The 15,751-nt window shown below is 40.4% G+C and overlaps 1 protein-coding gene across 4 annotated transcripts in view; it reads right to left on the bottom strand.

Annotated features, from left to right (window-relative positions):
• esyt2b (extended synaptotagmin-like protein 2b) overlaps positions 1 to 15,187 on the bottom strand; it is a 29,333-nt gene extending 14,146 nt beyond the window's left edge. For 2 of the 4 annotated variants that reach the window (XM_078280649.1, XM_078280648.1), the window contains exons 1-7: positions 14,511 to 15,187; positions 9,870 to 9,911; positions 9,131 to 9,265; positions 8,743 to 8,819; positions 7,615 to 7,687; positions 5,832 to 5,921; positions 2,785 to 2,840 (exon numbers count right to left, since the gene is read on the bottom strand). In XM_078280649.1, the coding sequence (XP_078136775.1) occupies positions 2,785 to 2,840; positions 5,832 to 5,921; positions 7,615 to 7,687; positions 8,743 to 8,819; positions 9,131 to 9,265; positions 9,870 to 9,911; positions 14,511 to 14,885 (848 nt within the window). In that variant the 5' untranslated portion in view covers positions 14,886 to 15,187. Of the gene's footprint in view, positions 1 to 2,784; positions 2,841 to 5,831; positions 5,922 to 7,614; positions 7,688 to 8,742; positions 8,820 to 9,130; positions 9,266 to 9,869; positions 9,912 to 10,037; positions 10,070 to 14,269; positions 14,444 to 14,510 lie in introns of those variants that run through there. The other 2 variants (XM_078280650.1, XM_078280651.1) reach the window with 2 other exon arrangements.
• Between the last annotated feature and the right edge of the window lie 564 nt (positions 15,188 to 15,751).

The raw sequence follows: 15,751 nt of genomic DNA on the forward strand, positions 1-15,751 counted from the left end.
ATGGTACTGCGTGTTTTACTGTCCTGTGAACCACATCAAAGACACATTTATTTTATCCTTTGACAGATAGTAATGTTTTTAGCCTTGGTAGCGGTATGACTCTAGAGATGGGTATCTCTAGGGTGGTATGTAGGTCCACTTTGGTTCAGACTGAAATATCTCAACAACTATTGGATGGCTTGGCATAAACATTTCTACAGTCCAGGGTTCCTTGAGGATGAATTTTAATGACTTTGTGATCCCCTGACTTTTCTTCTGACGACACCATGAGTTTACATTTGTGGTTTAGAGTAAACATCTTTAACAACTATTGGATAGATTGCCATGACATTTGGTACAAATGATGAATCATAACAACTTTGGTTGCCTGGTGTCTGTCTGCTTCTATCCCCACACCCGGGTATCTCTTTCATCCCCGTTCACACCTCCTTCACATTGTTTTGCTGCAGTTTGGCCTCCAGCTTCCTCCTCTATGAGTCCTAACACTCCCTCAGTTTCTCCCGCCGTTGGTGCTGCACTTTCCTTAGTTTCTCTCTGTCCACTGACCTGAAAGCTTTCTTCTTCTCATTTAGAAGAATCTTAAGGTCACTGGTGATCCACGGCTTGTTATTGGGAAAGCAGCGTACAGTCTGGTGGGACATGGTGATGTTTTCTCAGGATTTAATGTACTCTGTGATGCAGTCTGTCATGTTATTGATGTCCTCCCCATGTGGCTCACAGAGCACGTCCCAGTCTGCAGACTCTAAGCAGTCCTGCAGTGCCTCCTCAGCCTCCTAAATCCACCTCCTCACAGTCCTTGCGCATCAGCAGATGGTAGGATGTAAACAGTGATCACAATGGCGGATGTAAACTCCCTCGGTAGACAGTACGGACATAACCGCACCTTCACATGCACATGACCGGGATTGCACCACTTCTCTCTCACATACAGTGCAACCCCCCTCCCTTCTTCTTACCACTTTCCATAATAATAATAATAATACACACTGGTAAGAGCTAATTACATTTAACCATGTATCCAGCAAATGTATATAGCTCACTTTACTGTATTGTGTGAATAGTTTACTTCACTTCACTTTAATATTGAATGTGGCGTTTTCTTTTGCGGGATGCAAATATTCCTTCCCAAGACCATTTTGCAGATCCACCGTCTTTGCAACTGGAGCTTATAGCGCCGCCCAAGACGACTGTGATTGGTTTAAAGGATTGCAATGTCAGAACATTTTTTTCTCCTATCCAGGAATGAATGTGTGGAGGGGCCAGACTTTACTCTGCAGCGTTGTGGAGATAGGTCTGGCAATACAAAACTAATGACCAAATAACTGCACAACGAATGACATTCCCATCAGCCTCAGCTGCACTTTGAGTTTAGTGCTAATTTAACATTAACACGCTAACCTAAGATGGTGAACATGCTAAACAACTGCACCTGCTGAACGTCAACATGTTAAAATTGTTATTGTCAGCCTGTTGGCATGCCAGCATTAGCATTTCTCTCAAAGCGCCGCTGTGCCTGAGATCAGCCTAACAGAGCCGGTAGCATGGCTGTAGACTCCTAGTCTTGTTTTGATTCTGAGTCTGAAGCCAGCTCAACAGCGATGACACATCACAACATGAACACAAGTAAGACATTTGTTGCATAATGATAATGACAGGGTTTAAGGGAGACCCACTGGGAGCCTTCATGTTAGCAGCTGACGCTGTCCGTCTGTCTGTCTGTCTGTTGCTGCATTCAAGAAACTCTGTCGCTGCAGCTACGATTTCACCATCTGGGTCTCTCCTACAGCAGCTTACCCCTCTTTTTCTGCACGTGCCCGCCTTTCCTCCACGACCAAAACACCCACACCGACACACACAGGCATACGTGCCCCTACACACACACAAACTCACATTCATTGCATTGCAAAAGTTACATGGATCAATTTCACCCCCGTGGAGGACTCAACAGAAAAGTTGACAGAGACCGGCCACTGAGCTCTGCCTGTGTCAACATGTCTGTCCACATCAGCAGGGTATATGACCACCAGCTGTAATCCAAGAAAATCACATGCAGCATTCATGCATGTGTCACTTTATTTAGGGTGTAAATAATGTATGAACCACTCAAGACAGCAGCGAGTAATTGTGTTGGGCTGTTGGCATCTCTTAATCAACTCTCAATTACTCTGCACTCAGCCCACACAACTACCCAAGGAGAATAGACACTCACAGTAATAAAAGCAAGACAAACTAAGCAGGAATGAGAAAAACAGGCTACAAGCAGCACATGTTCTGATCTGATAAGTTTCATCCCAGTTAGATTATTTAACTATTATCTTAACCTGGTCATTCACAGTAATGTGTGCAGAAAATACTTTCAGCACATTTGGTGGAATTTCCTTCTCAGGTACTGGACAAGAAAGTACAAAGTGAAAGTACAGCCTACAGTATGTATTTTCAGATTAAGTATCAGGTCAATAATAAATTCTGTTTTTTTTAAAACTTGATAATCTTGACTTTATCCGTTAACCATTGACACTCTTAAAAGGCTAAATTAGCACATTTTTCAAAGGTAAAATGGGTTCAAAACAAATTAAAAAAACGTTGCACAGTTATACTGTGCAGTACTAGAGTATATGATTGATTCAATGGCGTGAAAGAATATAGGAATGTGTCCAGTTTCCTGAAACCAAACACTAAAAAACTCCTACTTGTTTGAAAACTCTATCTCAAGGTTCATTTCATTATCTTTCACAGACACCAACAAAGACATGTCTTGACAAAAGTAAGTTTGAGCAGACTTACCTGAGCCCAGGAATGTCAAGTATATTGGTGAGGCCAGTCCAGTTTATGTCCAGAAGCTAAAAGAAAGAAAAAAAGAAAAGAGAGAGAGAACATATAGGTTTAGCAGAAAAGTGTCAATTACTTTAAATTGATCATAACAAAGTGCTCATTTTCAGGTTCATAATTGTATTTAGAGGTTGTATCAGCATAGGTTTATGTGGTTTAATTTTCAGAAAACACCATATACTGTATTTGTTGTACTGCACATTGCTGCAGCTCCTCTTTTCACCCTATGTGTTGAGCTCTCTGTTTTAGCTTTAGCTAGCTTTGTTGGGAGTCGTACATAAACTGTAAGTACTGCTAGCTAGTCAGTTGCAGAGCATGAGGGAGTGCCATGCTAGCAGCTAGGTGAGCATTATAACGTGTGTTACAAAGTGACGCATGTGGAGCTGTTTGGAGCAGTTTGTGAACAGTGTTTTCTCTGGAAGATGGTAAGTCCCTTTGGGGTGGACTTTGGGCTTTTTCACTTTGTAAACCTATAACGTGCACAAAAAAGATATATAACACAATAAAGGAAAGGGGGAAAAAAGCCAAAAAGCATAATATGAGCACTTTAATGTTATTGTTTCCTGCCCCTTGTGCTACATTTACCACTTGGCATTTTATTCTCTGGCCAACAAATACTGTTCATTAATAACAGGTGCGACAGTGAGTCCTACACAAATTGCAGCAAAAATAATATAAATCAAAAGTTCTACGGATAAGTTCCTATTGTTTTAGTCCATTTATTTTTTAAACAAAGCACTACTTTACCTACTATATTGTTGCCATATTCATTATGTAAGAAACGTCTGACTTATTCTGGGGCTCCAGAATACCAGTAAATAAAAATAAATAAACCAAGACTTTCTCTGGCCTTGTATATTTAAGTGTATTGTTTTTACCTTTTACATTTGTTTCATCTAAGTTCACTCGAGCGTATAAACATATGCTGTGTGCACAATTAGCAACAGTTTATGAGTAACAACAAGTTGTCAGAAAGCACAGATCCCTGTATGGAAATGTATTCAAAAACTGCTCACTAAAATATTTATAACAGCAGCAGCAAGCCTCAGAGGTTTCATTAGTAGATCAGGGACATGGTCCAAGTACCAGTAGTATTCTAGAGTAAGAAACTGATACAAAACCAAACCAATTTCCATTCACTTTCTGGGTTAAACGGGCAGCAGGTATGTCAAATTTGGTATGGTAAGAAAGACAGTAGAAGAAAAAATAAATCAAAGAATGTGAATGACATCAGCTGAGACCTGAAGTGCAGACAGATCCTTCCTCTCACTAAGCCTTGATCTGTTTCTGCCTTCGCGCTGAAGCAGCTTTCTTTATGAGTCTTTCCCACCCTACTTTTCTGCCCAAGTTGCTTACACTGCAGCAGATACGCTGACGCCACAGGGGAGAGGGGAGCACTGCAGGGCTGTAAATGATGTGTTTGAGAAGAAGTGTTGTAAGAAGGTGGTGTGGAGGGACAAACCCCTGCCTGTCAAAAGACTACATTTGGGTAACAAGGATGTACTGAAAAAACAGCACTGTCTTCCAACTATAAACCTAGTGGTTTCTGCATTTAAGTTAATTGGTCACTAAATCAATTGCATGTTTGCTTTCTTGCCGAGAGTTAGATGAAAATGGAAAGTACACAGTCTGAGGAAAAAAAAGTCCCTATTTAAAGAAGTAAGACTGTTCAGTTGAGCCTGAGCCATGGACTCTCTTTAGAGGTCTCACAGAAGAATGTGTTGCATCTTTTTATTTACGGTGCACTGAGTCGAGTTAGTGCGATCACACAGCCCCGCTGTGGTCAAGGCCACTTATGGTCTGGAAATGTTTCTATTTCATTTGACACCCAGGATAAATCCTTGTATGGCACACTGAGAGAAGGAAGGTGAGCTACTTGAATTCCAGGGTACACAATGTTGAGATACTTTTGCCCACAGGAAATTACTTTTGCAATTTATTTGCTCGCTCCTCCAATATACCAAAGTACTGTTCCTCATCTGAAAGCAGAAAGAAGATTGAGATGTATAAGTGTGTATATAGTGTGTGTGTGTGTGTGTGTGTGTGTGTGTGTGTGTGTGTGTGTGTGTGTGTGTGTGTGTGTGTGTGTGTGTGTGTGTGTGTGTGTGTGTGTGTGTGTGTGTGTGTGTTTTGGACTGCAGCACGATTTACTGACTAGGGCTGCTGCCTTTTCCTTTCAGCCTCCTACAGTAATATCTCCACCTTGAGCTTTAGCTGAGTGCCTGGGGTAGAGAAATCTGCCAAAGTAGGGCTGGCTGGATCTGTTGCTATTTAAAGCTCCGCTATAGTTCCACTGGGCCCTCCCATTTGGTATAAATCGGCCAAACATTGTTAAGCTGTGCAGCAGTGGCTCTGCATAGGGGTTGGAAAGGGAGATTGATGGAATGTGCATTGGGAAATATTAGATATGCAAACAACTGGCAATGTGAAATGCAAATCATGGAAAGTGTTGATGCTGCGAGATAATGCTGATAGCAATGAAAGTTAGGGTTGTAAAATGAAGGGAACACATTGTACTGTGATTCAGCTGTGATTTGACTTATATAACAAACATTTGAAGACCAATTTACATGCATTATATTGCCTGAAAGAGGCAAACCGATAAGAAAGCAGAAAACCAAGGAGGGAATTGTTTTATGAGGTGCCATGTTCTAACAAATAGTTAGAAAACCAAAGTGGGGTACACAAGATATTCAGGATATTTTGTGATATTTACAGAAATAGGGTCAACCTTGGTGCAAATATTGAATAAAGAGAACACAAAGAAAGCATCTAGTGCAAGTAAAAAGAAAGTTTAACACTGTATGGGTAATGTGTTGCTCTGCTGCACCATCTCAGGTGCTGGAAAAGACTAAGAAGGGACCTGTTTTTGTTTTTCAACATCACAAATCCTAGTTTACTAGCCTCTACTCTATTCATAATGCATTTATTCAGACTGCTCTGTACAACAGGTTTAATTGAATTGACTTGTGTCATACTGTATCACTAGTGTCTGGACTTACTGGCTTCTTGAGAAAGAACACAGACAGAGCTCCAACAAGAGGCATATCACTCAGCAACGGCTCCATCACCACTCTCAACACGCCGTGGATCTATGGAAACACAAGAGGAACATATTAATAACTGTACACAAACGTACACAAAGGGAGAGCTACAGTAAAGGGAACTCGCACCCCGCTGGCCCTTGACATTCCTCAGCAGTGGAGCCGTTAGCTGTGGCATATGACGATCACAGCCTGACTTCACACCTGTCCAGTGTCATCCTCCACCTTCTCCATAACATATTATGACAATTACAAGGATTATGATATTGGTAGTGCTTTACACATGTCATGTGGACACCACATAGCTGTTCTAATCCACACAACAAAGGATGTTTAAATTCTAGCACCAGTCTATTTGTTTTGAGGCAATACTTTCAGCATGGATAGCAATAAAATAATATTGAAACAGCAATTACACCAGTGAACCCAATACTAATAACACTTTTGAAACCAAAACTAATGTAATGTAAACCAGCTCAAGGAGTGATGGGGACTGATGTATCAGTGGCTGATAATGAGCTGGGGAGATATGTAGGTCTCCCTGAGCCACATAATGAGGGCAGTGAGTAACAAATGTCTCCCGGGGACAGACCTAACAGCACTCAGTCTCCAAGGAGGCGCACACACTGATTGTTTCTTTGCCTGCTATGTTACACTGCAGCAACAGAAAAGGGTCAAGGACATACAAGAACAACAAAACACACAAACACACTTATGTAGTCAGGCACTACAGAGAGCAGGGAGGGAGATGCAAGTTGTAAGGTTACATACACATTACTATTACACATTATAATGCATTATGTAAATGTATTATTTGTTAAAAAAATATATGTTTATTACATATATTTATAAGTGGGACTCAGTCTAGTAAGATAATTATAATCTTTTACAGTAATTCAAAGTCAACTTCTACAGTAAAACCTTTCATTTGATTATCTTTAATAGTTCTACAGAGTAGTCCCCAACTTCAGAACCACCTAAGTGGTCTTAAAATTCATAAAACAGGATAGGATGGAATAAATAAATAAAACATTTCTGCAGAACTATTTTTTTCTAAATTTATCTCTAGTATTTTTTCTTTGGAAATACTAGATAGATTTTACCTCTTGAAGCCTCTAACAATGGCAGTGGAGAAAATGACTCTTTGGTTCAACTGTTGGCAACATTTCGACATGATGCCTGTGACAAACGTGCAAGTACGCACTGCTTTTTTTAAAAGGGGTATCAAGTTAAAAAATGTTAGGAACCGATGTCGTAAAGCATTTCATAATGGTTGTTTACAAATGCACTCCATGCTTATTTTATTGTAGTTGTTGTTTACTTCATCATTACATGACAGCCCCATCATTGAGTAAACAGTACACATGAGTAATTTGTGCTTTCATACCAGCGTATGATGAAATCATACCCCTATGCTGAAATCTTTATACATGCAGATGCCACTGCACCGAAATAATAAGAAATATTGTCTAGTGAAAAGAGAAAAGCTCCTGTCTTTCTTCAGCATCATTTTTATGTGCTGTACAAAATCCAAAGCTGCAGTTTCTTCACTACTGAAAAAGCCCTTTCAAATTAGAGCCGACAGGACAGACCTTTACCTGAAGTCACTGTGCAGCTTCATATCCAATTTACATCCGCTTCATGTTCCTTTTCTAACAACCTTGCGAGTCCAAGACTAATGCCAGAGGAAAGTACCTCTAAGAGGATGTGAAACAAATCAGACAAAAAGGAATTTCCTTACTTGGATGCTCTTTATGCCGGCTTTGCAGTAGTAGCGTTTGATGTCTACGTCAATCTCGGTGTTGCCAACAAAGCTGAGGGACAAAAACACAAAATATATGTATGATAAAAATCCTGTACAAGGGTTCTTTGTTGTTTTAAAACTCATGTTGTATAAATACAAACACAAACATGCATCATAAGGTTTTGCTCTATATAAGCATTATAAACCTTTAAAGGATGTTATGAAATCAAACTCTGTTTTTGATCCTATTTGTGGTAGGCATTTTTTTTCTAGCAAATCTAGTGGTTTTTATCGTTAGTGGTGGAGTCCCCGATTCATGCACTGGATTCAAGTTACCATCATTGTCGCATGTAATCCAGCATTGCTGTTTTTAATTAAATAATAACCTCATTGTTCACTGTTCATGATCCTATTACATGTCAGAGCTAAAGTTACTAATGCATACCAAAGGTGTTTAACTGACAATGGCTCAATTGTAAATATTGCAGGAAGTAATGGAACAAGATGGAGCAGCCAAACTGAGCTGCAGGAAACAAGCTGCATACCATACAGTGTCAGCAACCAACTTTACTGTGCTCTGCAGTTGTGTGAAAAACTACCTGCGCTGTGTGCTTCTTTATTAAAACAATATGAGTTTTTCTGACAGCACAGTAAATGGACACACCGGTTGCTCTTCTGATGTATTTCTGAAATGTTCTATTTCTCTTAGATCAACAAAGGGTTGGACTTTTTTGAAGAGTACGACTGCATATATATTTTGTGGTTCTAGGGGGAGCTGTGCGAAATCTGACAAATTGCCTGAACTGGTGTCACATTAGTCGCTCCTAGCATTACACCCCCAGATTTTAGACCAAACCGTCAAAACGGTTGAGTTGCATTGTGGGTAAAGTAGGCATCAGGTTTTGACAAGGAAGCATACGTGGAATAAAAAAGACGATTTGAACGGTATTGCTGCATCAATTTGGATCCTTTTTTTTTTAAACTGCCCATCATGAGTCTGACAATGTTATATAAGGTCTTATGGAAACTGTGGAAAACATTCTAAACCATAATCAGACAGAAGCTTTAGAGGTAATATAATAACATAATAAAATAATGATTTAAACAGGGATCTGGTGGGCTCACCTGATCTGTAGGTCCATAATGATCTGTCGCTTGTCCACATTTTCTGTGTAAACCTTGACCCCGTTGATCCTCAGCGGCTACATTGCAAGAGAGGGAACCATTATGACCACTGCACCACTCCAGTCCATCAACACTGCACCAACACGTCCACTCCTCCCAAACCCCCACACGGTTAACACAAGGATCGACCCCTCTCCTGACCCCCACATGGAAACTATTTATGAAACAAGCACACATGTTAGCGATGTGCATGCATGTTCACGTTCAAGCACCCACACACCCTCACCAGCTGTCCCAACGGCATCTGCTGCCAGTAGTCTGTGTTGTCACTGCTGTAACAACACGTGATCAGTCTTAGAACCATGCAGGAACACTAAGAGGTGCTCACTTTTTCTCCCATGTCGATCTTGCTAAAGCAGAAGGTGCTGAGGTGGGCGTTCGACTCCTTCACCGCCGGCTCGATTGTCTCGTGGAACAGTTTCTCCACCAACTGGCAGATGTACGGCCACATCTGTTTCACTGTCTGAGAGGATACAGAAAGACAAGACTGAACTTTAATGAGAAATCATAGTAGTCTTGTTGGGACAAAAACAAAAATGTTGCCCTTTTCCATCATATAATTATTTTAAAGGCCATGTGCATGTGCAAGGATGTGGGATATTAATGTCACTACATCAACTTCATTGTCTTTATGCTATTCTTGCTACCTCATACAGGAACATCTTCGACACTGTGAATGATATAGTTACTTTAAAATATTCAAAATGTAGTTCTATTTAAGTTCAACCTTGTCAGACTCAACAAATATCAAAGCAGGGACACTAGCAAATCCAATTCTGATGTCAGCATCTCGATCATTTATAATGTGTAGTCATGAGTGCTTTACAATTTACATCCAGGTTGTTGCCATGGGGATTCACAAGGGTTAATGCATTTCACAGTGCTGCAAAAACATGGCTGCGTGTCAAATGTGCGGCAGTGTACAGTGTGGCAACATTCGCAGCCCCAGTGGGAAGAGGAGAGAGCAGAAGAGCGACAGACATCGCATTTACTCCAGTTTATAAAAGGTAAAAAAGTGGGCTTTACTCAAGCAGACAAATTCAAGCGACAGCTGCTTAATTCTTTACCTTGTTCAGCCACTCCACTCGCTCTACATCTGGGAAGTGGACCTACAATGGAGAAAAGAGAGCAGATAATCTCTAGTCTATGTTGGTTTCAATAAGGAAGATAATGCAACATTTTTTAAAGGCAAGGCTTGCACTAAAAGGTTTTTAGTTTAAAAAGCCTCCACTTACAGTAATACCCGATACAAAGGTGAAGAATTGCCCTGATGAAAACCAAAAGCTATAAAGGATAAAAAAAGGATAAATTATTACATGTTTGCAAAGGACCGTTCGCAAAGCCTTCACCTCTTCCATTTCAGTGTCGCATTACTACTGCAAATTCCAAGAGCAAAGTTAATCTTTCGTAACCCAAATTTCACAAATTTAGGTTAAGGTTTGAAGATGTCACATTTCTCATTCCAAATATCTCAACAAACCTAGCATTCTACATTGCTGCAGCAATTCAACAAAAACAATTCAAAGAAGAGAGGGCAGAGTGGGTTTAAATGAAGGGACAAGGAAGAAAAACAATTCGTTCCAAAACACTCTTCAAGCAAACGTCATTGGAATCTTCCTTTTATCCATAAAGAATGCATTGTTTTTCATTATCACCTTTTTAAGTGTTGGGTGTTGTAAAAATAACTGACATGAGTGCAAACCTTAAAACCTAGTTTTTTCTTCACATTTGAAGTGTGAGCAAAGTGCATTATTGCCATGTTATTTGCCAATACTATTGAATTTACAGATAATTAGAAAATAGAATTAGGGCCTTAATACTGTGCTTTTGTAATGTTACTACATTTGAAAATAAATCCAATACCAGCCAGTCTCCAGACCTCCATAGATCTCCACAATACAATTGTGCTGTGAGACTGAGCTGCAGTTTGACTAATCTTCTTTAAAGAACGAAGTAGATCGAGCATTGATTTAACATGAGGTAAAGGAAGTGCCTGGAATAAAGTCAATACCATGTGCACAAAGGTGTGCAGCAATGCACAAACCACCCTTATGAATACCAGATAAACAGCCCTGCCTGTCCATCACTCTGAATTGAAGGTGTTTATTTCTCAACAGTATGATAAAGTGATGCTTCTGGCTGGAGTGCTGGTGAGATATGACATGCGGTGTGACAGCTACAAGGGACAGCACTATTCCTAATGGAGGCAGCAAAAGTGCTTATCCAGCATTTATGTCAAAGTGTGGATAAAGCAGTTCCAAGAGCAGGAAGACAGGGAACAGAACTTTCTAGTTAATATGACAGATCTAGGCCTATATTTTTGTTATGAGCTGGAAATAATAATTATCCTCTGCAGGAGACGCTGGCAAGGCTTCATTATTACACCTGACACAGTGACCTTATTCAGGAAATATAGGTGAAGTAATGGATGAAACACCCAATGGGACATTGTTTAAGTGCTGGATGATAAAACCGAGCTGTGCAGCAGAAAGTGGGAATAAATAAAGCATCTTAATTATTCAGCTTGCTGCTGTGTTGTTGTTGTAAAACTGAAAAGTAATTGGGGTTTAAGTCTTGAAAGTGTAATTGTTTGTGTCAGTTCAAACTACCTAAAATAAAGAGGTCTGGAAAGTAATCAGGACCTGGAAACAAACTTGAAATACAAACTTGTTGTTAATTAGACATTATATAGTTAATGATGATATCTGTATCTTGAAGAAGTAGAAAATTACATTCAGAGATACAATAGACAAACTCAGATTCAGCTGACATATAGTATGTGTGCTTGCTGATTACTATCGGTTACTATTGTTTGTTTAATATGGCGTGGTTTAACGTATTCACTGTTATTTTATTTGGCTGATTTTGTCGTTTTTTGCCATTTGTTTTATTGATATCGCTGTCTTATCTTTGTTATAGTGTGTTTTAATTGCTGTCGCTTTCTGTGTGGACCTCAGGAAGACTAGCGACCACTTTGTGGAAGCTAATGGGGATCCAAATAAAGAATAAAGTATATCCTACTGATTTTAGAGACATAATGCCAACTTGTACTTGCAACTCATACGTCACACTGACAGAAGTGCATCTAAGTACTATAATGCAGACACTAAACAACACTGAACAGCAAACTGAATGATTAGAAAATTGGAAAAATCTCTGCACAGAAGAATTGTGACAGATGCATCGGAGCAAAGCACAACTTCAATAAAAATGACGATGATGATATTACTGCTGGTAATGTTCTACAACGCGTGTATGTATGACGTGTGTAATTGTATCTTACATAGAACATTCCATAGTAGTATTTCATGTATAATTAAATTGTAAGATTGAAGATGAATAGTGGCAATTTTGCCCTTATTTACTTACATTTTCTAACCGTTTTCTAAACTTTTTATGGAATATGTTGTTTTAAAGAAGTGTGTGTCTGCTCAAGGTGTTTCATTCTGTGGCCCTCTGATTGGATAAGTTAGTCAGCATCAATGTATTTATATTGAACTGTTGTGATGCTTGCGATATACTTGACAAAGCAGATCAAAACGTCATAAATGAATGAACACCAGCCGTTAGCGAGACAGCGTGCAAAATTTATTTCCTTGTCATACTAAACAAAGATCCATTTCGTTGCTTTTAGTGTAAGTAGCTGCTACACCAGCCAGCCAATGACTCACCCTAGGCCAATACAGCTGAGGGTGTAAACTGGTACAAGGAGTGCTCTTTAGCAGTAGGAGTTTGGAAATAGGGGCACTCCACTGTGAAAGCAGTGCCATGAATATTAAGACTCACGTCTGCCTAGTGGGGAGAAACTGGCAGTAGCAAAGATTTAGGAGCTACAGTATAACTGGTGAAAGTCCCCACCCCTGATGGCATGGCTGTATAAATGCATTGAGTCTGGGGGATGCCAATCACTTGCTGTAAAGCCCTGGAAGGTGTAATGTGATTTCCTGTGATGCACAGCCTCACCAAGTATGACCAGAGATACATGTAGTGCATGTCTTGCAGTTTCTTATAAACCACAGACTTAATGCATGGGAGGGGGGGGGAGCTGAGGCCATTCAATAATGCCTTTTTCCTTAGTGGGATGCTGTTGCTATATCCCATCAAGCTCCTCCACTCTCATTTAAAAGCCTTGATGCCTCCTCAGCCATGTGTCAGCAGAATACACTTTTTACTGATCCCAACAAATTAGGCTACGCTGAGCATAGGGGCAATTTTAGTCCTTTTTTGATCCTGGTACCCCTAAAAAATTATTGTTTAAAAAGAAAAGTCTCTGTTTGACAAGCTCCCGTGAGATCGTTTTTTTGAGCTACAGCGAAGGTTCTGGTATCAACTGAAACTGCACATCCAGCCAAACAAGTAGGTGTCGACCACATTAAACTATCATTTTGGAAATGTGGTCATAACATGCCATCAAAGTCGGCGAAACTGTTTCAAACCTAAATGGGCATGATCATTTTCAAACGGGTCCATTATACTCTCACATCAAAATATCAAAATGAGCTGAAGGCTATTTGGCTTTGGTGAGAGTCATTTACAGCCATGTCTGACACATGTCAGCTAGCTGTAGCCTGTGTAAGTTAGGTTCAGAGTTCTGCATTAAGTAAAAAATAATGATTATTGAAATTGTGAAAATATGTTATTATTATCACCTTTTTCCCTTCCCTGTTTCTGCATACTGTGGCAGCCTATCTTTAAGTCTTGGCATTGTAGGAATTGGATGTGACTAAATACTGAACCTAAGAGCCCAATTTATTCACTATTTGCATAATACCATTTCATGTGTAATACCACATCACCTTTGTAGTAATGGCCCTGTGGCTCAGCATTGAGGTAAGTTTTATCAGAATAATTGTCATCGTTCTAGTTGAAAAATACATTTAGAAAAACCTAAATGCATTACCTTATTATAACACCCTAAAAAGAGGCCAAGCCATTTACTTTGAGATGTTTGTTGAGATGTGCTATAATCCAGCTCCCTCCAGACAGCAGTTAAAAAAAAAGGATTACATGGTATTTTACAAACTCTTTCAGTGGCAAATGCTGGAGAGAAGTCACATAACATATGGCTATGTGACAAAAATGATGAGTTGCGCTGCAAAACATAAATATTCATTTTGAGGGGAAAACAGGGCCTGCAGTTATTCTTCACAGATTTATCTCTGAAATATCAGCTGAGTTGTTTTTTTCTGTTTTGGTACTACTTGATTAAATGCAACCTATGTTATCTTGTTGATTATACTGGGGCTGCTGAGGGTCTTTGGGGATGTTTCAGAAGAGTTTCACCGAAACACTAAACTGTTAACCCTGACAAAGAAAAAGTAAAGAACCCCAGTGATATCTAACAATTTTGCCAAGATAAGGTGTTGCAGTAATAGAGTGAGTTACCGCAAGAGAGATAGCAGTGTGAATCCCAAAATAACAGGGACCCTGTTGACATGTTTCCCTTACAGCGTGGTGTCTGGTTTACCATTGTACCCTGCTGTATTTAGACTGGGACTCAGTCTAATGTCACTGCTGGGGGGACAGCTGCTTCATCACAGCTTTACAGCTCAACTCTGCTCCTCGTGCTTTTGTCAGCTGATTGTTTCTTCCTGGAAACTCAAAAATATTGTTCACAAAAATACCACATGCTCTTCAGAGAAACAGCTCAAGTAGGATAAACGACTGTGGACATTATTTCATCAACTGTATTTCACATTGTGTCTTACCCATGGTGGTAAATCAGAGGTGGTAAGACCCTGCTTGATACTTCTCTCCTCTTGCTCAAAGAAAGCAAGAGCTCGGCTCAGTCGGCTGTGCTTCCCTCCAGTGATTTTCCTCCACCAGAAGAAGATAACAAGTCCAATCAACAGCCAGCTGAAACTGAACTCAAAATAGCCCAATGCGTAAATAGGGAAAATCAGAACAAACGTTTTAGCAACGTGAACCCAGGTCTGTGTCAACTCGCTGGTCGAGGACACCGGGATATCATCGGGTATGTTCTCCACTGAAGGATGAGGAAAGTTGGCGCTGGGCTGCGCGGGGCTCGGCGCGATGTATCCATTATTCTCCTTAGGTAATTGGGCTCCTCGTATATCTGTCATGCTGTCTCTAGACTGAGGCTCTGTGCTCCGGAGTCCGTCGTTAAAACAGTTAAATGCGGATACGGTGGGGTGACATGGTCCCCATGTGCGAAGCGGTTCCTTTCGGGAGCCAGTTCTCACGTCGGCTCACCTGCACACCAGCCCATGGCCTTCGGGGGAATCGTTGGCATTAACCACTTTAGTTTCCGCAACGACTAAAAGCTTCGGAATGCATTCAGCATGGTTAAAATTGGGCCGCTGAGCCAGTCCGGTCCAGTCCACAGCTCTACAGCTCTACTCCCTCTGCCTCTACACAGGTTACATGCTCATTACCAAAAACGCACAGGGATCATGCACTGAGCGCTACGTGCTGCACTAAAAAGAAAAGAACACCGCCATCTGCTGCTCATTAGCGGTAAACACAGCTGGTAACGATCAATTGTACTTCAGACAGTGACGATGAAGTACTTGTCAAATAGCTAGCTATTCTTAGCTAAAGTTACATGTGGAATTGGCTGTATTTCAAACAAGCAGCGTTAAGTTACCTTGCTATCAAATGCCAGAGCCGTTAAGGCCAAGACACGGACGGGTGTATAATGACGAGCACAGAGAAATCGATCAACAGACGACAGACATCTAAACTAAATCAACCCAAACACAACTAGCAGCACCAGATGTATTAGTAGTATCAAACAGTATACTCGTTTAGACCAACACCATTTTTAATACTTTTTTTTTTTTTTTAACACACATTTAGTTATAAAGTTAGTGACCGTTGGCATGGCAACTGCTGTTGATCCCTATGGTTGATCCCAGTGATTGCTCTGCTGTTGATTAGCAAGCCTGTTGTCAAGCTGAAGTGACGCGTTCTCCATGGTTTCGACTAA

Source organism: Sander vitreus, chromosome 22 (genome assembly GCF_031162955.1).
Source record: "Sander vitreus isolate 19-12246 chromosome 22, sanVit1, whole genome shotgun sequence".
Lineage (NCBI taxonomy): Eukaryota > Metazoa > Chordata > Actinopteri > Perciformes > Percidae > Sander > Sander vitreus.